The 20,888-nt window shown below is 36.3% G+C and overlaps 3 protein-coding genes across 5 annotated transcripts; 2 read left to right on the top strand and 1 right to left on the bottom strand.

Moving 5' to 3' along the window:
- The first annotated feature begins 6,980 nt into the window (after nt 1–6,980).
- LOC103452612 (CBL-interacting serine/threonine-protein kinase 1-like) lies at nt 6,981–13,419 on the top strand. 3 transcript variants are annotated; one of them, XM_029090873.2, is made up of 13 exons: nt 6,981–7,492; nt 7,860–7,922; nt 10,822–10,939; nt 11,094–11,165; nt 11,288–11,395; nt 11,504–11,584; nt 11,674–11,853; nt 11,954–12,163; nt 12,256–12,369; nt 12,489–12,605; nt 12,742–12,804; nt 12,928–13,002; nt 13,093–13,419. In XM_029090873.2, the coding sequence occupies exons 4-13, from the start codon at nt 11,121–11,123 to the stop codon at nt 13,153–13,155; spliced, it is 1,056 nt and encodes a 351-aa protein (XP_028946706.1). In that variant the 5' UTR covers nt 6,981–7,492; nt 7,860–7,922; nt 10,822–10,939; nt 11,094–11,120; the 3' UTR covers nt 13,156–13,419. The 3 variants fall into 3 exon arrangements, with proteins under 3 accessions (XP_028946706.1, XP_028946707.1, NP_001315954.1); XM_029090874.2 differs by lacking the exon at nt 10,822–10,939 and adding an exon at nt 10,205–10,374 and having other exon boundaries at nt 6,982–7,492; NM_001329025.1 differs by lacking the exon at nt 10,822–10,939 and having other exon boundaries at nt 7,271–7,492; nt 13,093–13,155.
- A 580-nt stretch (nt 13,420–13,999) lies between these two features.
- On the bottom strand, nt 14,000–16,698 carry LOC103452613 (probable GTP diphosphokinase CRSH, chloroplastic). Its single transcript, XM_008392129.4, has 4 exons — nt 16,214–16,698; nt 14,991–15,923; nt 14,608–14,889; nt 14,000–14,388 (listed from the first exon to the last, which is right to left on the bottom strand). Exons 1-4 carry the CDS (start codon nt 16,589–16,591, stop codon nt 14,233–14,235), a joined length of 1,749 nt encoding a protein of 582 aa, XP_008390351.1. The 5' UTR covers nt 16,592–16,698; the 3' UTR covers nt 14,000–14,232.
- A 643-nt stretch (nt 16,699–17,341) lies between these two features.
- On the top strand, nt 17,342–20,677 carry LOC103452614 (large ribosomal subunit protein uL3m). Its single transcript, XM_008392130.4, has 5 exons — nt 17,342–17,926; nt 18,511–18,720; nt 18,914–19,018; nt 19,868–19,981; nt 20,285–20,677. Exons 1-5 carry the CDS (start codon nt 17,546–17,548, stop codon nt 20,456–20,458), a joined length of 984 nt encoding a protein of 327 aa, XP_008390352.1. The 5' UTR covers nt 17,342–17,545; the 3' UTR covers nt 20,459–20,677.
- Nucleotides 20,678–20,888: the final 211 nt, after the last annotated feature.

The raw sequence follows: 20,888 nt of genomic DNA, 5'->3' as shown, positions 1-20,888 counted from the left end.
ATACATAAATTCATACTAATGGTAGCGGACAATTTGGTGTCATGCAAAAGTCATTCCTGCTTGAGATTGTGAGTATGCCTTTTGGTTGTGAGAATAGTCAATTTCTTCCTAAATTCTTGTTAACAAAAAAAATAAAATAAATCTTCTGAATTGAAAAATGGGAAGCATATTTTATATCTTTAGTTTGAGGCAAATATACAAAAAAAAACTCATGCTCCTCCTTTTAGAGTGTTCTATTTGTTGCCCTTTGGGATGCGACGATGAACTCGATGTTGTCCTTTGAGTTTTAAGAAAATATAAAGAGAAGATAACACAAAAGCAATTGAACAATGGCCACGGTATACTCCGTGGCGAATAAAAGTGGCGGACAAGTCAATCTTGATAAAAAATGAAAAACAATAAGGTTTCAATTAATGAGAAAAAAAAAATGAAGAATGCGAATGTAATTTATTTTAAAATGAGACTTATATCACCGATAAGTTTAATTGTTCGTAAAAAGTTTGTTGTTATACAAGATTTGAGGCTTCCAACAAATTATCAAAAGAAAACAAGCTACATACACTATTTTAAAAAAAAAAAAAACCGCTCAAGTTACAAGTTCCTTGCACCGATAGAACTTCAACGGTATAAAACACTACAGCACAATGGATCTAAAGATAGATTCCCAAAATTATTTAGCTAATAATAGAAACTTGATTAGGAGACAAGTTTGTATATCGAGTTATCCATATTGGCTTATTCTATGAGTGCCATCGCATCTCACGTTCAATCTGTATAGGAAGATATACATAAAATAATACAGGGAATTATAAAATAGGTCAACGAAATGTTTTAAAAGTCATTCATTTTGAAAAAACATACGTAGCTTACATGGTTATTAGAAGTTTTTACTCTTATTTGAAATTCGTATTCGAATTCTCGCTCCACCAATATCATTAACTTAATAAAGCAATATATATGTTTAATCTATATATGAAGCTATAAAATAATACGAATTATAAAATAGATCAACGAATTGTTATGAAAATCATGCATGTTGAACTTAGAAGGGTAGCGGTATTTGAATAGAAAAATGCTTGAAAGACTCATATGAGGTTTTGGGTGATGGGTGTTTTTTTTTTTTCCCTAATTGCTTCAAAGTATGAGTAAATGTTAGACAAATATCAAGTGGAATCAAATCAATCATTTAGGGTTTTGGATGGTACCTATAATTTAGGTAACCATTAAAGATAATAATCATAGTTGTGAGCCCTATGATCTTGCATGCATATGCACCTGTCATTTCTATCGACTCTTTCCAAGCACAGTGGCATCTAATAAATCTCTTAATTTATTTATTTTTCTTCATCAAATTTCATATTTGTATGTCAAATGGGTAGGTCTGACTGCTGAATGTATGCAAAAACCATGTTCTTTCTGGTTTCGATTACTCCTTCTTTTAATTACATCTTTAAAAAAAAAAAAACAATAAATGAACATTTTTGTTAGGAGAAAATTTTGATTCGCGATCGTGGTAGCATATAAGATAATAATTTTAATTAAAATATTATTTACATCATAATATGCATAGAAAGAAGGTAAATTTTAATAATTTTTTAAATAAAATTGTACCAAAATGTGTATAGAAAGATGAACATAAGATAATATATTCAGCAGGACAATCTTGGTCAGCCAACCCCCAAATGATGGGATTATGTGAATAGAAAGTTGTTCACTACTTAGTACTATAATTTAATAATATTTTTTTTAATTAAAAGTAAGAGATCTTAAATTGATTTTTATCCAAAATAAATAATAAAAGGCAGCCACAAAACCAGATTAATACAAGTGTCATATTTACTCATCAAGAGGTTTATCCTTTTCTTTCTAGCAACATAAGCAAAAGAGAGGGTCATCGGTCACAAGATCGATAATCTAGGTCCTAACTATTATTATTGTTATTATTTAATGTGATCTTTGAAAATTATGTTTTGGATTTTATTATTGTCTTGTACCTTGAATAACAAAAAAATTCTTCTAGATGCCAACGAGGTTAGTTCAATTGGTAAGAGTGTGCTTGTGGTTAACCTCCAATCCAAGTTCGGTCTCCGATGCCAGCAGTTCTCGTTGGTGGACGATCTGTAAATTCTTACGTAAATTCATACCAAGGACAACTGGTAATTAGGTGCCACGCGTAAGTTCTTCCGGCTTGAAATTGTGGTATGCTCTAACGCTAGTGGCGAGATTAGCCAATCTCCCCCTAAACTTTTTGTTCAAATAATAATAATAATAAAATAAAATAAAACTTTGGATTGGAAAATGGAAAGCATATTTATCTCTTTAATTTGAGGCAAATATACAAAAAGAACTCATGCTCCTCGTTGTAGAGTATTCTATTTATATTTTGAACACAAAATAATATCTACATTAAGAGGGTGGGAGAGTGAGCTAAGCCTTACAATGGGCTTGCCATAATAATGTGGTTCAACTTGTCTTTGGCGAGAATTCTAATCTAAAACATCTTACTTACAAGTAAAGAAGAGTATCATTAGACCGGAGTACTAAGTGGCTTTAGAGTATTCTGTGATGCCACGATGAACCTTTGAGTTTTAAGAAAATATAAAGAGAGGATAAGACAACAATTGAACAATGGCCATGATACACTCCGTGGCAAACAATAGTGGCGGATAAGTCAATTTTGATAAAAAAAATGAGACAGAAATAATGTTTCAATTAATGAGAAAGAAAAATAAGGAATGAGAACCTAATTCTAAAATGATACTCCTATCACCGAGAAGTTTAATTTAATAGTAAAAAGCGCGGTTGTTATACAAGATTAGACATATCTAGTAAATTATCAAAAGAAAACAAAATACGTACACTATCAAAAAATTCAACCACTAAAGTTACAAGTTCTTTGCAACACCGATCGAACTTTAACTTTATAAAACACTACTACATGATGGAACTTTAGCTGATCATAGAAACTTGATTGGGAGACAAATATGTATATCGAGTTATCCATATTGGCCTATTCTATGCAATCATATTTAATATGTTATTTTTTGCTTTCAGTTTCGTTTGGAAGCTAAATAAAATGAGTAAAAAGAATTTGTCGGCACAGACCAAGCAAGGTGGTGGAGTAACATGGCAGCTCCATGAGTGTCATCACTTCTCACGCTCAATCTGTATAGGGAGCTATAAAATAATACAGAGAATTATAAAATAGATCAACGAAATGTTTTGGACGTACGTCATGCATTTTCAAAACTGTCTGTATAGCTCGCGTGATTATGAGTATTTAATCTTATATTTAAATTTCGTGTTTGAATTCTTGCTCTAGCAATATCTATTGTTTAATAAAGCAATGTATATGTTTTAATGTGTATAGGAAGCTATAAAATAATACAGAGAATTATAAAACAGATGAACAATATGTTTTGAAAGTCAAGAACATTGAATGTTCTAAAAATCCTCTTCTAGGCGCTAGGCGGCTGACCATCGTCCCGATTAATGCCTAAGCGTTTGAAAATTAAGAAATGACGCCTAGACCTACTGAGGCACCCGCCTAAACCGCCTAGGCACCCGCCTAGCCCTCTCAGACCCGCCTAGACACCTGCCGAAGTTGCAACTCACTTAGATAGAAAATAGAGAACTTTCCTTTTGCATTTTATTATTTCCAATAAATTGTAAGAGACTTATTGAACACTTAAATAAACATACATTATATGTTTGCTCCTCATGTTTTCATTATGTTCCAATACTCTTCATAATATACATGTCATTCTATTTTCTAACTAGTTTATGATAAAAAAAGAGTAAATTGTAGCAATGGTCCCTCAACTTTAATCAAATTAGAGTAATGGTCCCTCAACTAAAAATCCATTACCATTGGTCCCTCAACTTATCAAAATGTGTAGTTATAGTCATTTTCATCAATTTCGTCAGAATTTTGTTAAAATAAGTTATATTGGAATAACCATTCATATAATTAGGATCCCTCAACTCATTAAAATGTGTATTTGTGGTTATTTTCGTCAACTACGTCAAAATTTTTGTCAAAACGAGTTATGTTGGAAGGACCATTGCTACAATTTGGTTAAAGTTAAGGGACCATTTCTCCAGTTGAATTAAAGTTGAGAGACCAATGGTAATAAATTTTTTAGCTGAGGAACCATAGCTGCACGTTTTGATGAGTTGAGGAATCAATGGTAATGAATTTTTAGTTGAGGGACCATTGCTCCAATTGAGTTAAAGTTAATGGACCATAACTACAATTTACTCGATGAAATTATAAACATACACTTATTTACACGAAATACAATAGATTTACTTAAATCCGCATACGCGTTAGGCCTGCCGCCCGACTAGAGCCTAACGTCTTTTAGAACCTTTGAACTTAGATAGATTACGGGTGTTCCAAAAAAAAAAAAAAAGAAGATAAATTACAAGTGTTTGAATAGAAAAATGCTTGAAAAACTCGCATGAGATGATGAGTTAAAATTTTCCCAATTGCTTCAAAGTATGAGTAAATGTTAGACAAATATTAAGTGGAACAAAATCAATCATACAGGGTTTTGGATGTTACCTATATAATTTAGGTAGTCATTAAAAATAATAATCATAGTTGTGAGTACTATGATTTTGCATTGCACATGCGTCTCATTTCTATCCGCTTTTTCCAAGCAAAGTGGCATCTAATCAATCTCATAATTGATTTATTTTTCTTCATCAACTTTCATACTTTTATGTCAAATGGGTAGGGCTGACGGCTGAATATGCACGCAGAAAGCATGTTCTGTCTAGTTTTCAATATTCTTTTAATTACATCTTTAAAAAAACAATAAATGAACATTTTGGAAAGGAGAAGATTTTGTCATTGCTATCTTTTATGGTAAATACTTCCTTTCCTACCTTCCATATTGTTGTGATCAGATCTGATCAGATCTGATCTGATTAATCATGTATCACGATCATGGTAGCATATAAGCTAAAGATTTAATTAAAATATTAATCACATCATAAGAAGGTTAAACTTAATAATTTTTAAAGAAAATTGTACCAAAATGTGTATAGAAAAATGAAATAAAATAATATTCAATAAGGCAATCTCTGTCAGATTATTAAAAATGATGGGATTATGTGAATAGAAGTTGTCAACACGTGGTTTATCCTATGCTTTGTCCTTTTCTTTTTCTTTTTTTATAAATTTTTTATAGCCACATAAGCAAAAGAAGCAGTCAAAATATTGTCCACTATTCAAACCAATCTTTTCCCAACACTCCTCAATGAGATTAATCCCTTAAGTTATGGTTTGGCATTGAATTAGGTCGTATTATTATTATTTTACAATAACTTTACTTTTTTTCATCTTTTTTTAGTATACAAACGATATTCTACATTAATTTACATTAAAATAAGAAAGTTTTAACTCAAAACGCATAACGTAGAATTAAAGAAGATGTCACTAACCATAAGAATAATTCATCACCTGATGCTTTCACCTTGTCGATTAACATCATGGATTCAAAATGCATTGACTTCCCATGAAATTATATGTGAAAAAAATAAAATAAAATAGAGAGTCATCGGTCACATGAGTGACATGAGGCAACTACACACCTAAGAAATAACAAGTATGCTTAGTTGTAATACCTTTTAATCTCGTGATAAGTTGGAATATAAAATAGTGGTAGAAAATCAAAGCATCTGTAAGGGTGTAGGGTTGAGAGTGCATGGGAGGCTCTTGTGTGGGTGAAATGGCAAGATGGTGGTTGGCAACAAAAGAAGATGAAAAATGTGGCTAATAGTTGAGTCTCGTGACGTTGCCCAAGTCTCACACGGCTGCCGTGTAAAAAGATAAGTGAACCCCGTAATCTTCAAACCCTCCGTCATCCAACCAACGACACACTTTATCTTTTATCCGTGGCAATCCTAACTAATTAACATCTTATAATTTTGATGATCTGTACTAGGATAAGGTAACGTTTCATATGTAAAATAATAAAGATAAGGAGTAAAATTGTTATCTGGACTGCAAAATATTCATCATGTACTTCTGAATCAGTAATTTTTTTTATTGTGTTCTTACAAATGAGGATTATATGATTTTTTATTTTTTATAGTTTAATTTCAGTTCGCTCTATAGAAAGGATGAACACATCATTGAAACTTTGTTGTTGTGTTTTTTTTTTTTTTTTTTTTTTATGGGGGAAAAATTCTTTTACTATTATTAGGGGGCATGAGAGAGTTTGAAACCATTACAATACTTTAGGAGAGGAGGAATTTCGAACTCAGTACCATAGTTAGAAACCCAACACCTATCCACTGGAATATGGGACTACATGTGTGTTATTGAATAACATATCAAATTAGTGTAACCAGTTCTACTCGGAATTCTCTATTCATGATAGTCAAACTTAAAACATCATACTTATAAATAGAGATAACCTCACCAAATCATAATACTTGTGTAAAGATTTTGGTATTAAATTCATAAACTAAAATAAAATTATTAATTAGATATCCATGAATTTGATACCATGTATGTAGGATATATATATTGGAGTAAAAAGATTTCTCTGGTCACCTTTATTTCTAGATATTGTTGATGTATGCCTCTAAAATGATATTTGTCCCTTGTTAATCAGTGGTTTTTTCAAGTAACGTGTATTCAAGCAGTACTTAACACGTTACACTACAAATAGAGAAATAATATATTTTTTCATGTTTTTCCACTTATTTTATAACACGTGAAGTACCCGTTCGGCTTCATACCCGACATTTGGAAAAATTTCTTCTTGTCAAAATAAGACACGAGATTCTCTCTCTCAAGTCAAAATGTTTTTTATTACGGAACATTACAACCAATTTTACCAAGGTCTTCTCTATCTTAATTACAGTTCAACTCCCCCACCCCCTCTGGTATTTATCCCACACACAACGTGCATTGTACGCACGGTCCTTCTGTATAAATACAAGACTCCTCCAATGGCTTCCTCCAATTATTAGAAACTCAAGTTGCCTTCTCATAGTTTATCGCCCCATTTTATATAAGCACACAACTCCAACCGTCCAACGCACAGAGAGATTGGTTCCATAACTTTCCAAATACGTCTCTGTTTCCGCCCGTTTGGACTTTGGACTTTTGCTTCGTTTCACCTTCTTCTCCGCCCTGCTTTTTCTGTATTCGTCGTTTATCAGAACAATTTTCAGACACTGGTTTTTTGTTTCCCGAGGAGATTTTCTGCAACCGCTCTGCACGGAAAAAACAGAGCAGGCGTGTAATTACATGGTGATCGTGAGAAAAGGAGGAGAGGAGGACAAGAACAAGAGGAACAGTGGAAATTACAGTAACAAGGGAATGCGACTGGGGAAATACGAGCTTGGAAAGACACTCGGGGAGGGTAATTTCGGGAAAGTTAAATTTGCTAAGAACGTCGAGTCCGGCCAGTCCTTTGCAGTTAAGATTCTGGAGAAGAACAAAATTATTGACCTTAAAATAACCGACCAGGTTCTTCTTTTTTTCCTTTTAATCTTAATTTTTGTTCAAAGTTTTAATCATTAATTAATGGGTTATTTTTTGTCTGTTTCAAAGTTTTAATCTTTTTGCTTTAAAGCTTAATCTTTCACTAATGGGATTGTTCATAAACTTTGGGTGGGAATTATGGATCCTGCAATCGAAACTGAAATTGGCATTCAAGTTTTTGTATGTTTTAGAAAAATTTCCCATATTTTCTCTTTGCGGAAGAATATTCCAAACTGCCCTAATTTACGAATAAGGTATCGAAACTCGGTTGTGTCAGGCTGGCCTAACCTGCATCTACAGTTTTGTTCGTTTTAAATTTGATGAAGAAAATAACAGAACTGAAAATTTGCAGATAAAGAATGAGATTGGAACACTGAAGCTACTCAAGCATCCCAACGTCGTAAGATTACATGAGGTACGACAATGCTACTACAACTCTGCTAATCGTGTTCTTCTGGTTTAAGTCAATTATAATTGTTTAATCAATAGTTTGATAATCATCATCAACATAATCTTTAATCCTCCACTAATTACGGATTTACAGCATACTAATACTTTAATAGTCACATCGGATCATGAGTCCATCGGTAGGATGTTTGGTTTGGTTTTACTTGGTAACATTTTTCTGATGTTTACCATGTGTCCGTGCTGATACGCGATTAAAATAGCATTAGTAGGTAACCCAAATGGACCACAATATTTCCCATGTGGCCTCGGTTCCCTTTTGTTTGTTGTCAATTTCAAGATTCGCATGTTAATTTTTTTTTGGCTGTTAATTTAGGGTTTTGGTATTTTGGATTTGTTAGGCTATGATTGAAGTAGATACTATAGGCTGGAAGTTGTGTTTATTGTTTGATGCAGACAACTCAATTTAGTTTGAGAAAGGTTGGGAGTTTTCTTGCTCAGGTAGTTGTAGGGGCCTCACCACGTTATTCTAATAAAAATTAAAACGAAAGGGAAATTTGGTTCTGCTTAGTACTATTATCTGGTGGTATATTTTTTTTATTTGTAAGTGAGAGATTTTGGTTTCGATTCTCCCTAAATGCTAATTTGAATAACATTATTGCTGGTTTATTGTGAGACATAGCTCATTTTTTTTTTTGTCGAACACTTCATTCTCTTAGTGTAAATAATATTATTTGTTAAAAAATATATATAACAAAAGCTCCCCTTAAATCAGCAATCCCCGCTCATCAACTCAAAACCCATACATGTGACACCTACAATTCAAAACAAATTGGAACTTGTAAACTCACCACCTACGACCCAATACACCTCAAATAATAGGGTAAGGCTTGAGAGACTAAATGATATGTCATCAATAAGAATAAACACGTTTATTAATACTTAAGTAATAAACCAATCATCAACTTTCATATTCTTTAGTTTCTAAAATTTTGTCTATAAATTTAATCTTCCTAACATTACCTTAAATCGAAGAAGAAGATTGCAAGCAAAATCGAAGAAGAAGATCTTTGAAAAATCAAAGAAGGTGGTTGACAGCGAAATCAAAGACGATCACCCAAAATTGAAGAAGAGGATTGATGACCAAAATGAAATAAGATGATCGTGCAACAAAAAAGAATTCATGCAGATTAAGAAGGAAATCACAGAGACGGACTTGTAATTCGTGTATAAGAATAGGATACACAACCTATCGGTCTTAACATGTCCAAAATACATATCATAGATATTTTAATTGAAAATAACCTGTCACATCTAGCACACTAAACTAAATCTTAAATCACACATTATTACACAATCTTGAGTTCTGCTAAGAAAGAACGGGACTTGGCTGTTGAATAATCAGCAGCACCTCCTGTTGATAACCAATCATTGCTGGACCTGTGTCTAAGTTGTTGATTTTTTAATCACAACTTGGACACGTGTCCAACCGTGATTGGTGATTAGCAAGGAATGCTGCTGATTCTTTCAGCAGCCAAGTTTTATCAGCTAAAAAATATCTCAATGGTTACGTGGGATGAGGATTCTCTCGGAATCCTCAATCCCCATTCGATTTGATTATCCATGAAATGTCATTAGTCTTTCTTCGATCTAGTTAACCAGCGTAATTGAACGTTGACCCTTGATTTTAAATTGTGATTTGATGACCTTGTCAAGTAACCCAGCTTGATGACCAATCAACTTTTTTCTAATGATCTAATGACCAATCAACTAATTACTTAAAAAACTTAATAGGTTATAATTTAAGAAACTGAACACTTATTATAACATAAATAAATGTGTTGGCGAAGGCATTGAAAAAATCCCCAAACAAAAAACTTCTTTTTGATTTTGGTGATCAAAGGATTTGTTGATTTTTAGAATTCGAATAGTAATCTAATCTTTAAATATTGAGAGAATTCAAACTTATGCACATCAGACTCATTGCCCTAAGTTACAAAGAGTGTTTCTCGAGCATTTGGAACACATGACGTTACGCCCCTTCATAACCTTTTCTTGTTTGAAATGAAAAGTTGGACATAAAAAATGCTAGTCTTACCACATTTATTAATACAATATCTGTATTAGAGATAAGACTCACATGTCCGTAGGCCTTACCGCAAGAAATGCTAAGTAGATTCTTTCAAAGTGGACCTCACAGTTTAACGTTAATCCTCATGTCAACAATATAAAATATTGTGTTAAAAATATAAAGTGATAGGGATTTCATGGAGGTTCCACTTTTGAGTACAGCTGTCTTCACCAACCAGTCCATAAAAGCCACGTGTCTACAGTGTTATCATCTCCACTTCCCTACGGGCTACGGCAGTTATTGCGTGGAATGATCTGGAAAACCCACCGACGGCTATTAGCTTCTCGGAGTTTAGAATGCGGTCCCACATGAAAGCTTTGTGGTGGATAAGGTCCATCAATAACGTTTTAATTATTTTCACCCACTTTCCGTAACGTCTTAACTTTATGCCTATTTTGTCCCCATTAAAATTAAAAACGAAAATGACAGGTGGCTTAGTATATTCATTAAGTACCTTAAAAATAAATTTTAGTATTGTAAATTAATATTAGGATGTACAATAATCGTCTTATGCAATTGTTTAGTATAAATACCTTCATGTTTCGCTTAAGACTAAGACAGAAATAATATAGTAAAAAATAAATGAATTTTAATAAGAAAAAGAAAGGAAGGGGAGATGTGTAAGCATATTGGTTAAGAATATGCTTTTTGTTAGGCCAAATTGATCCCGAGGACAAGTAGGTCTCTCACACATAACTATTAACGAAGAGCTAATCTCATTTAACTTTTTTTTTTATTTAAAAAAAATACAGTTCTTCAATTTCTTTTTTTTGTGAAGGGGAAGGAGCAGTTCCAACTCTTGACCTCTTCCAACACTGTCATATGTCGAATTGTGATTTGTCTGCGAGAAGGAACGACTCCTTACATACAATCGGCCAAGTATTTTCAAAGAAATTGTTAGTAGCAATAGTTTGTAAAAGATATTAATTGTGGAATTGAGAAAAATAAGATAATATTCCTTGTTTCTAATCATTTTTATTTTTTATTAGAGTATTCAAAGCAATGACCAACAATGCTTCGTTTGATGCTAAAATTGTGCTCATCTTGCAGGTTGTAGCTAGCAAAACCAAAATTTACATGGTCCTAGAATATGTTACCGGCGGCGAATTGTTTGACAAAATTGTAAGGAGCTCTTACTCTAAGCAGCTTCTAACAAAAACAAAATGGTTATCGAACGAGCACACGATGGAAAACATATAAGTTACTAAGTAGTGGTTATACTAATAAGGTTCTCCGTGCTGCAGGCACACCATGGAAAACTTAGAGAAACTAAAGGCAGGAAGCTTTTCCAACAATTAATCGACGGTGTGAGCTACTGTCACAACAAAGGCGTCTTCCATCGGGATCTTAAGGTACTTCCTGCATTTCCCAAACATTTATTTTTACGATATGGAGCCAAAACAAACTGCATTGTGTTCCAGTTTGCTCACACTTTCAAATATTGTATGTTCTGGTTGCAGCTTGAAAATGTTCTTGTTGATGCCAAGGGGAACATAAAGATATCGGACTTTGGCCTCAGTGCTTTGCCCCAACATTTTCGGGTACATTACTCTTCCAAACCAAACTTTAAGTGTTAAGTTTCGCGTCAAGTACGAGTAATTTAACCCTTTGATTGTTTCTGATATGTCAGGAAGATGGTTTGCTTCATACAACCTGTGGAAGCCCCAACTATGTTGCTCCCGAGGTTCTTGCTAACAAAGGTTACGATGGTGCCACCTCCGATATATGGTCATGTGGTGTCATCTTATACGTCATTCTCACCGGATTTCTCCCTTTTGATGACAGAAATCTTGCAGTTCTCTATCAGAAGGTATCGACGAATTCTCTTTGAATCTTTCTTACGTTGAGTGGAGGAAATTTTCTTGTTTGCACTCCATCGCTTCGATGCTAATATTTTTAGGGGATTTCAGATCATTAAGGGGGAAGCTTTGATACCGAAATGGTTGTCACCCGGTGCAAAAAACTTGATCAAGAGGATTCTCGATCCCAACCCTGCTACCAGAATAACAATGACCGGCATCAAGTCAGACGAATGGTTCAAGCAGGATTACTCTCCTGTAAACCCTGATGAAGAAGAAGATGTAAACATCGATGATGAAGCTTTCTCAATACATGAAGTGGTATGAATTCACAATTCTTGTCTGTTATCTACCCTTTTTGGCTATCCGTTTTTATCTGTGCTAAAACTGAAGAGTTATTTCTTTTGGTATAGCCATCTGAGGGGGAGAAGAGTCCAGACGCCCGGCATGCGCACACCCATATCAATGCCTTTGAGTTAATCGGAATGTCCTCTTGTCTAGACCTCTCCGGCTTCTTTGAGAAAGAGGTGAGGATAAAATGATTTATCTTCTTGTTTGGCATTGAATGTTTCGATATTTCTGCCGAAGTTGAAAGTTCTTGATTATATCTGATTGTGATATCTGCTTTCTGTCTGAGTTAATTTAGGATGTGTCCGAGAGGAAGATCAGATTTACATCCAACCACTCTGCAAAAGATTTGCTCAAGAAAATCGAAGAAATCGTAATGGAGATGGGATATTGTGTCCAGAAGAAAAATGGAAGGGTTAGTATTGTTTACACCCTCATTTCTACTCAAATCCAAAAAAATACTTGCGTTTCAATCATATAAACTTGTATAAATCATGTCGTTTTCATTTCAATATCGACTAAAATATCGTCATGTTTTCTCGATATTTCAGTTAAAAGTGATGCAAGAACACAAAGGGGTGAGAAGCCTGGGCAGTCTATCAGTTGCAGCAGAGGTAAAATTTCATTCCCAAACTTTTGGAGTACTTCTTCCCGGAAAAGTATATTTACCGGCATGCATTTGAAAATTTAAGTTTACTTGAATGTCAACTGACAAATTATGTTCATAATTGCATCAGGTGTTTGAGATAAGCCCATCTTTATTTGTAGTAGAGTTGAGAAAATCATATGGTGATTCTTCTGCATATAGACAGGTATGCATACCCCCCTCTCTTGCAAATTTACCACTACATCCCTTCTCTCTTGGGTTTCTGGCATTAAATCAGTTCTTTTGGTATGTGCAGTTGTGTAAAAAGCTATCAAACGACTTAGGTGTTCCCTCAACCCAAGAGTTGCTGACCAGCTAGTGTGATTAGAAATGTATATAGAGTGTGTGTGTGTGTGTGTATATATCCATATATTACAAGTTTATGTAAATATTCAGTTTTGGATGCAAGACTCGAGTAAATGCGAAATATGATTCAGATTGCAAGAAAAACATCCTTGTGTAGTTTAGCCCTGAGCACCGGCAGATTGTTTCCGATGTTCTGAGCCCTTCATCTCGGGTTAAAAAATGCTGTAGTAAAACAAAGTAACTTGATGAACAAGAGAGTACCTGCTGTCTTCAACCAGATGCTAGAAAATACATTGCTGCAATGCTGCTGCCAATATTTTTACCATGTAACAAAAATCAAGCTGCTGTTCTCTGCAGCTTGACTTTTTCCATTCAACGCGGTCTTGTACTTCTCGTCTCTGCTTAAAGTTAAGCATAGATTCAATATGCAGAGAAGAACAAAGACCATACAAGTTTTATTTCCACTGTCACTAACATCAACTGCCATATGCAAACTCCTGCACCTGCTTGCGTATGACCAGGTTTTTCAGCCATTTTCAGGTTGCTTTAGCTGCCGATGATAGGCCTGCAGAAAATTTATAAACAGAATGTGAAGAGTGCTTAAATTCCCACAACTTCGAACTACTTTCCTGCCCATTGCCCTTTAACCCATGGCGGTGGATACCTCCTAATGCTTCATCTGTAACCTTAGTTGGGAGTTAATCGCCGGTGAACGGAATCAAAGAATAGATGGAATGAATCGATGAGTCGATTTCATTATTTGGTTCGAACTTAGGGAAGATTGAAGCCATTCTATCGCGTTATTAACTGTCGAATCAATTTTTTAAGTAGCAACACATAAAGACAGTAGCCTGCAATGACGGTATACATTCTTTGTTATAATCGCAAAGAGAGGGAATACAATGTTGGATGGTTAATTACAGAATACGGATACATCACTCCTCGTCGTATACACTGTACAAATCAGGCTATCCTTTTGGAACCAACATGTTCTAAACCATTAGGACACCTGAACAATAGACGAGAAATTTAGCATATACAGTTTGAAACCTTATATTTACATGGTGATTGAGAGACTACAGATAAGTCTTCAACCGGATGCAAGCAAATCTAATTCCGAAGCCCTGCTGCTAAGATCTTCACCGGACACCTGGATCAAACTGCTACTGTCTGCAATTTGAAGTTTGTCATTCAACACGGTCTTGTACTGCTCATCTCTTTCCTCGAAATTACGCATAAAGCCAACCTGCAAGACATAGGTAGAAACATAAGTTCTTCAACGGCGAGAATGTGCAAATTCTACACCAGTATCACTATTATCCGGTATTTGAATTATCTCATTAACACCACCCTTTCTCTCTCCACAACCCGGAAAGGAACAGAAATGCTGAAAGAAAACCAATAATCCTTCTAATATTTGTTCTTCCGGCTAACTACTCCAATTGCGAAAGACGGAAATCTTTACCTGTTTCTGAAACAACTCAAATTCATCCGAGCTAAGTGAACCATCACTATTTGCATCAAGTAGCTGCATCATCTCACATGCATCTTCCCCTGGGGCACCAAGCTCTTCCATCACCTCCATAAGTTCCTCAATATTGATCCTACCATCTCCATTCTTGTCAAGAAGGCGGAATACTCGATTATTCTGACTCTGCTCAGTCTCAATGCCTTCGTGATTAATATCTTTAAGGCGCAACGCAGCAAATTCGGCTGCAGCCATCATGATGGCCTTAAGCCTCTTTGCCTGATCATCAACGATTGATTATAAGCCTCCAATAAAACATGCTGAACGTAAAAGACAAAACATTCAAAATTAGCAAATATCAAGTGCATAAATCAAACAACCTCTTCTGGGTCTGTAAGACCGCTTTTGTACAATGAGTGAGATGCCATTCCAGCGTCGGCCAACATGTCCATCTCCTTAGTCCTTATCTGTATTTCCATCAATGGCCTACTCCTCCCACAGTCACTAACATCAACTGCCATATGTAAACTCCTGTACCCATTCGCCTTGGGCCTTGCAATGTAGTCTTTTGTCCTGTGAGGCATTTCCTTCCACATAGATCGAACAACTTCGCGCGTCCTGTAACATGCTTGTTCCCCTACCTCTGCCATATCTTCTCCATCTCTAGGCTCCAATATGACTCTCAATCCCAAAACATCATTCACTTGCTCTGGCTTCCTACCATCCTTCAACAGCTTCTTCATTGTGCTATAGCGACTCTTATACCGCCCATCAACCGAAACATCAACCACCATGTCTGCCAACAACGGATCAACTCTCAACGACCGCAACAACTGTTCCTTGTACACATCCACCAGAGGCTTACTTCCAGTCTCATGACTTCTCAACCAAGAATCGACATAAAGGTACGAATGTGGAAATAAGTACTGAAACGAAAGATCCTCGAGCTCCAATGACAGCCAGTTGGCCCCAACAGCATGAGCCAACGGCGCGTGAAGCCTCATTACTTCTAGAGATGTCAACTGCTGCTGATACCGCGGCATGTAATCAAGATGCCGCATCACATCAAGCCTGAGCACCAAGTCCAAAATCACAGCCCTCATATCGTAGTAAGTCAAGCAAAACTTCCTCAATGCAGTTGCACTGTCATCATCCAAGACATCAACTTTTGAAGGGACTTTCATAACCCGCAAGCTTTCGTGCAAGAGATGCGCAGTGCCAGAACCAATCTGGTTCCTAACATCGAGAATCGAAATTGAACGGGCCTCCACAACTGGCCGGAGAATCCCAGCTGAAATTACTTCAGCATCCATCTGCAACAATCAAATTTACCGAAAACCCATTAATGAGTTCATCCAAATTACACAATGAAGGACCAGAAATTAAAAAATTACAAAAACAGAAGGTTGACTCAAACGATCATTATACAAATACGAATTGCTGAACTGATCAAAATAAAATAATTTACAAATATTTGCTGAAAGTAATCAAACATTAACCACATATTGATCAAATATTTACGGAGAAACGATGATTTCAGCAAATTGGATTTATAAATTCATCGTTTCAGCCAATTTCCCGGAAAACCAAAAGTCTCCGTTACCTGAAGGTCAGCAAGGAGGAGGGAGATGGAGAGGGCTCTGGAGAGAGAAGAACGGCCATCTGGGGTCAGAGGCAGAGCATGGAGCAAAGGAATGGAGAGCTTGAGAGCCTTGAAGAGCAAGTGGGAGCCGCTGCTGGAGAGCATGCCCATCCTCTCCGTGAGCTCGTTGAACGCCCCCACGAGCTCCACCACCATCTTCCCACCGGTCTGCTCCAGCAGAAACGACCTCGTCTTGGAGAAACCATGCCGTCGGCTTCGCTGGTTGCATTTCCGTAGAGTCAGAGTGAAAGGGAAGATCCGCACGGTAGGGTCGAGGGTTCTGGGTATTGGGTCCTGGTGAGGAAGACGGTGGTGAGGGTGGGGAAGGTAAAGCTCCATGGATGGATGATGGACTGGTTTCTTCGTGGTGGAGAAGTAAAGAGAGGTGGTGACTGGTGAGTAGTGAGGACAGGACAGGACAGGACACGTTTGTAATTTTCCAAGTTATTCCTCCTTTTATAATAAAAAAATCAAAAGCTTTGAAATCTGTCATGGGTTCTGTCAAAATTTTTACAATAAATCGGTAAATATTGTCAATATTCATTTATTTTCTTATAATAATTCTTAATTTATTGGATATTTTTTACTAAATCGATCCTCGAATATTTTGACAAAAATATTAACAATTTCATCGATAGTTTAAACATTGATTGGATGTGACATATGGAGCGTAAATTCCTTTTTTAGATCATCTTAACGTGTCAAAATGTTTAGACACATATATTGACATTTTAATATAACATTTCTCATTGCTCATCCATCAGAAAGATAAATCCACAAATACGGTAATTAAGCTAAATCTCCATTAATCTCTGTTACACATCTCAATTTCTAATTTTTCATTTTTACTTTTGATACACATCTCTTAATTTCGATCATCGAATCATATAAATTGAAGATTATCAACAATAAAAAATTAACTAAAATATAATTAATAAGAATAAGTACGTGAATAACATTTTTCTTTTTAAATTACGACAATTATAAAATTCTGGATTTTTAATTGCGACAATTGAAACTACAGAAGTGAAATTCGTCCACCACACAGGGACCAAATTATAAACATCCAAAAATAAAATTACATACTTTGCCTATTTTTGACATAAACGACTTCGTTTAGTAAAGTAACGGAACACACAGAAGAGAAACATCCTCTCTCTCTTCCTAAAGTCCTAAAACCCTACTGCGCCAATTCCCCATTGCGATCTCTGCAACCTCCTTTCGGGGTTTTACACCGCGATATGCCATCAAACCCATCACTCAACTAAACACTCTTCAGATTTCACGGCGGCCATGTCGGCATTATCGAGAGGCCTCATTTCCCGCCTCCGCCTTCTCTCGCTCAACCCCTCCCCTTCTTCTTGCACTGCTACTCCTGCCGCTAATGCTATGACGTCGTTGACGCAGACCCAGTGCCATTTCTTCAGATGCTTCAGCTCCGAGGCCATGGTGGACGCGACGGAGGCCGTGGCGGACAGGAGACCGGTTATTGAAGCGAAGCCCGGCCCCATGAGCCCGGGTTCGAAGAGGACCGGGCTCATAGCCGTCAAGTGCGGGATGACTGCGCTCTGGGACAAATGGGGCGCTAGGGTTCCGATAACTGTGCTCTGGGTCGATGATAATATCGTCTCTCAGGTCAAGACCCCTGAGAAGGAAGGCTTCCCTGCTCTCCAGGTAACCTTTTTCTCTTCATTTTTCGCTCTTCGTCGCAAATTTGATTTGGCTTCGTTTGGTTATTGTTTTAATTAAAATATTTAGGCGTTATGAAATTTCCAAAGTTCAGATCTTTTGGAATTTTCGAGAGAAGAATATGGTAGTGCGTTTCTGAAGTTTTGTAATTTGGTTACAGTGTATTCGATTGAACCAGTAGAAGTTGCATTTTAGCTGTTTAATTGGATTGGCTTGGCCTTAATATCGGGTTGCTTCAGTTGCGATTTGCAGTTTGAAACTATATGCATTCCTCGCTGGGGGATCAAGGGTGTTGTTAGTAGGGGTTTTGATGAATGGGAAACTGACAGGTTCCGAAATTTTTGGTCACCGAGAGAACATCATTTGTAATTTGTTTTCCTACTGTTATTTGTTAACTAGATTCAATGGAACTGTAATTTTGGTACTTGCATCTGGGTTTTGTTTGGTTTTTCCAATATTGATCACATTGATTTTTCTTGGCCACTAAACATAGGGTAATTTTAGTTTTTGAAAAATTCCGAGGTCACGGGTTTAATTATAGGATTGTATTCTGTTGTGGTGCTAGTTAGATTGGTTGCGGACAGAAGAAAGCAAAACATTTGACAAAGCCAGAGGTGGGTCATTTCCGAGGTCAGGGTGTTCCACTTAAGAGGAAATTGCATGAGTTTCCTGTATCAAATGATGCGCTCCTCCCTGTTGGTATGGGAATTGGTGTTCGCCATTTTGTTCCAGGCCAATATGTTGATGTCACAGGAATCACGCGAGGGAAAGGTTTCCAGGTGAACTAATTTATTTATCTTCACCTATGGTTGTGTGTGCTATTTCAAGGAAAAAAAAAAAGAAATCTTTGTAATAGAATTGATCAACGAATTATTCAACTGTGTTTCTCAAGGATCTTGATGTGATGGTGACAATGGTAACACTTTTGTGAGGTTATGAAACATTATGTATCACTTTATCTTCTGTGCCCAGGGTGGAATGAAAAGACACGGTTTTAGTGGTATGCCAGCATCCCATGGCGCATCTCTGTCGCACCGAAGTATTGGTTCTACAGGTCAGAGGGATGATGCTGGAAAGGTTTGGCTTCCAAATCTCCATAAACTATTCTGACAAGTTCTTTTGGGATATCTCTGTATACAACCAAACCTTTCTCTTTTCTTGTAATGATGATGACCTAATTTAGTCAAATAATCTGTTGCTTATTTGTGCATGAATAATTCTATTTGAGCACACAAAGCTGACACACTTTCTAATATAGATGTGCCCTACATTGTATGCGGGACACGTTATATTAGAGAAGTGTGCCAGCCAGTGTGTTAGTTTTGTGTCTGAATAACATTACTTTTTGTTTATTAGTGGACATGCTATATATATTATATTGGTTTACCTGTTTATATTTTTTCTTGGTTTAACTGCGTTTTACACCACAAGGTTTGGGGTTCATTTGCAAAATGAGCCAAGAGGTTTCAATTTTTGCATTTTACACCACGTGGTTAGTGAATTGCACCAATTTAAACTCTCCGTCAATTTCATCATCTAATTAGATGTTGCGTGTTGATGTGGCATAGACTTGGCCCACATTTTAAGCACTTGTTGACCGTCAATTTCAGTGTTTAGTGCTTTACTCTTTTAATCCTTTTATGAAATTGATTGTAAACGTGTGCTTAAAATGTGGGCCTGGTATATGCCACATTAGCACCTAACATCTAATTGGATGATGGAATTGACGGAGAGGTTAAATTGGTGCAATTCAAAAACCACATGGTTGAAAATGCAAAACTTCGAACCTTGTGGCTCATTTTGCAAATGACCCCCCAAACCTTGTGGTGTAAAATTCAGTGAACCCTTCTTTCTTTATCTGTAAAATGCAGGTGGTTTCCAATAATTTAAAATTGTAACTGTTACAATCATTTGTTGTATGAACAGGTTTTTAAAGGCAGAAAGATGCCGGGGCGCATGGGTGGGAAACAGAGAACGGTGAAAAATGTATGGGTCTACAAAATCGATCCTGCAAGGAATTTGATGTGGGTGAAAGGCCAAGTATGATTCCTCACACTTTCTTTTCTTAAGTTCACGCATTTTGATTATTGAACCTTATTCAACAATAGTCTTATGAGCTTAATATCTTCCCGAAGTGTTCAGAACGTTGAGGAGGAAATGTATAATGAAAGGTTTGAGCTGGGTAGATAATTTTGGTTGGTTTATTGAATGCGTTGATACACATTCACAACTGCAGTGTTTAAAATCAATACAGTGATTGGTCCTAATCCTCTTCTGGAGTCGTATGTTGTGCTGTTAATTCCTGTTTCGCGCTACTCAATTAGATGTTGGCTATTTTCACAGGTCCCGGGTGCTGAAGGGAACTTCGTTTTCATCAGAGATGCTTTCTACAAGAAACCTGATGTTTCATCGCTACCATTTCCAACCTACTTTGCTCCAGAGGATGAGGATCCATCCAAGTTAGAACCGCTAGTTGCTGATCTCGGAGAAGTAGATCCGTTCATGGTGGCAGATTAACCAGGAGCTGAATTTGAATTCCCAAAGGTACTAGGTTGTTGAGTTATGGCCAATCGACAACATTTCTGTCGCGGCCTGTCTGAGGCTATTGATTTGTCTCGTTTTCTTTCATCAAAGTTGAATTTTGGTATAGGAATAAGCTGGCGCAGAGGCTGTAATATTATAATTGAGTTCATTTCAACCTCAGAATTGAGTAATGACATCCACAAATGTTTTTGATGTTGGAACTTGCAACCATGTTCTCAAATAAATGTGGCGACTTGAAAATTTCACATCGCCGGACTTGTACATTGCTCGTTCAGAGTGGTAGCTTAGGTCTCCGGACGAGTGGTATTACATTACCACTTCAAGCATGCACACTTGAATTTGGTACGCTACCATTCGACACGCACACTACCGCTTCAAATATGAACTTTATTTGCGTTTAGTG

This window comes from Malus domestica, chromosome 13, assembly GCF_042453785.1.
Source record: "Malus domestica chromosome 13, GDT2T_hap1".
Taxonomy (NCBI): domain Eukaryota; kingdom Viridiplantae; phylum Streptophyta; class Magnoliopsida; order Rosales; family Rosaceae; genus Malus; species Malus domestica.
Note: the sequence above shows the minus strand (reverse complement) of the source record. Positions and strands in the feature narration are given on the sequence as shown.

Excerpts from the sequence above, each read along its gene's own strand:
- LOC103452614 (XM_008392130.4), top strand. The coding sequence starts at position 17,546 with ATGTCGGCATTATCGAGAGGCCTCATTTCCCGCCTCCGCCTTCTCTCG. Across the intron at positions 18,721-18,913 it reads CGCGAGGGAAAGGTTTCCAG|GGTGGAATGAAAAGACACGG; the intron begins GTGAACTAATTT and ends TTCTGTGCCCAG. Across the intron at positions 19,019-19,867 it reads AGAGGGATGATGCTGGAAAG|GTTTTTAAAGGCAGAAAGAT; the intron begins GTTTGGCTTCCA and ends TTGTATGAACAG.
- LOC103452613 (XM_008392129.4), bottom strand. The coding sequence starts at position 16,591 with ATGGAGCTTTACCTTCCCCACCCTCACCACCGTCTTCCTCACCAGGAC. Across the intron at positions 15,924-16,213 it reads TCCTCCTTGCTGACCTTCAG|ATGGATGCTGAAGTAATTTC; the intron begins GTAACGGAGACT and ends TGATTGTTGCAG. Across the intron at positions 14,389-14,607 it reads TTGAGTTGTTTCAGAAACAG|GTTGGCTTTATGCGTAATTT; the intron begins GTAAAGATTTCC and ends TATGTCTTGCAG.
- LOC103452612 (NM_001329025.1), top strand. The coding sequence starts at position 7,271 with ATGGTGATCGTGAGAAAAGGAGGAGAGGAGGACAAGAACAAGAGGAAC. Across the intron at positions 12,370-12,488 it reads CCGGCTTCTTTGAGAAAGAG|GATGTGTCCGAGAGGAAGAT; the intron begins GTGAGGATAAAA and ends GAGTTAATTTAG. Across the intron at positions 13,003-13,092 it reads ATTCTTCTGCATATAGACAG|TTGTGTAAAAAGCTATCAAA; the intron begins GTATGCATACCC and ends TGGTATGTGCAG.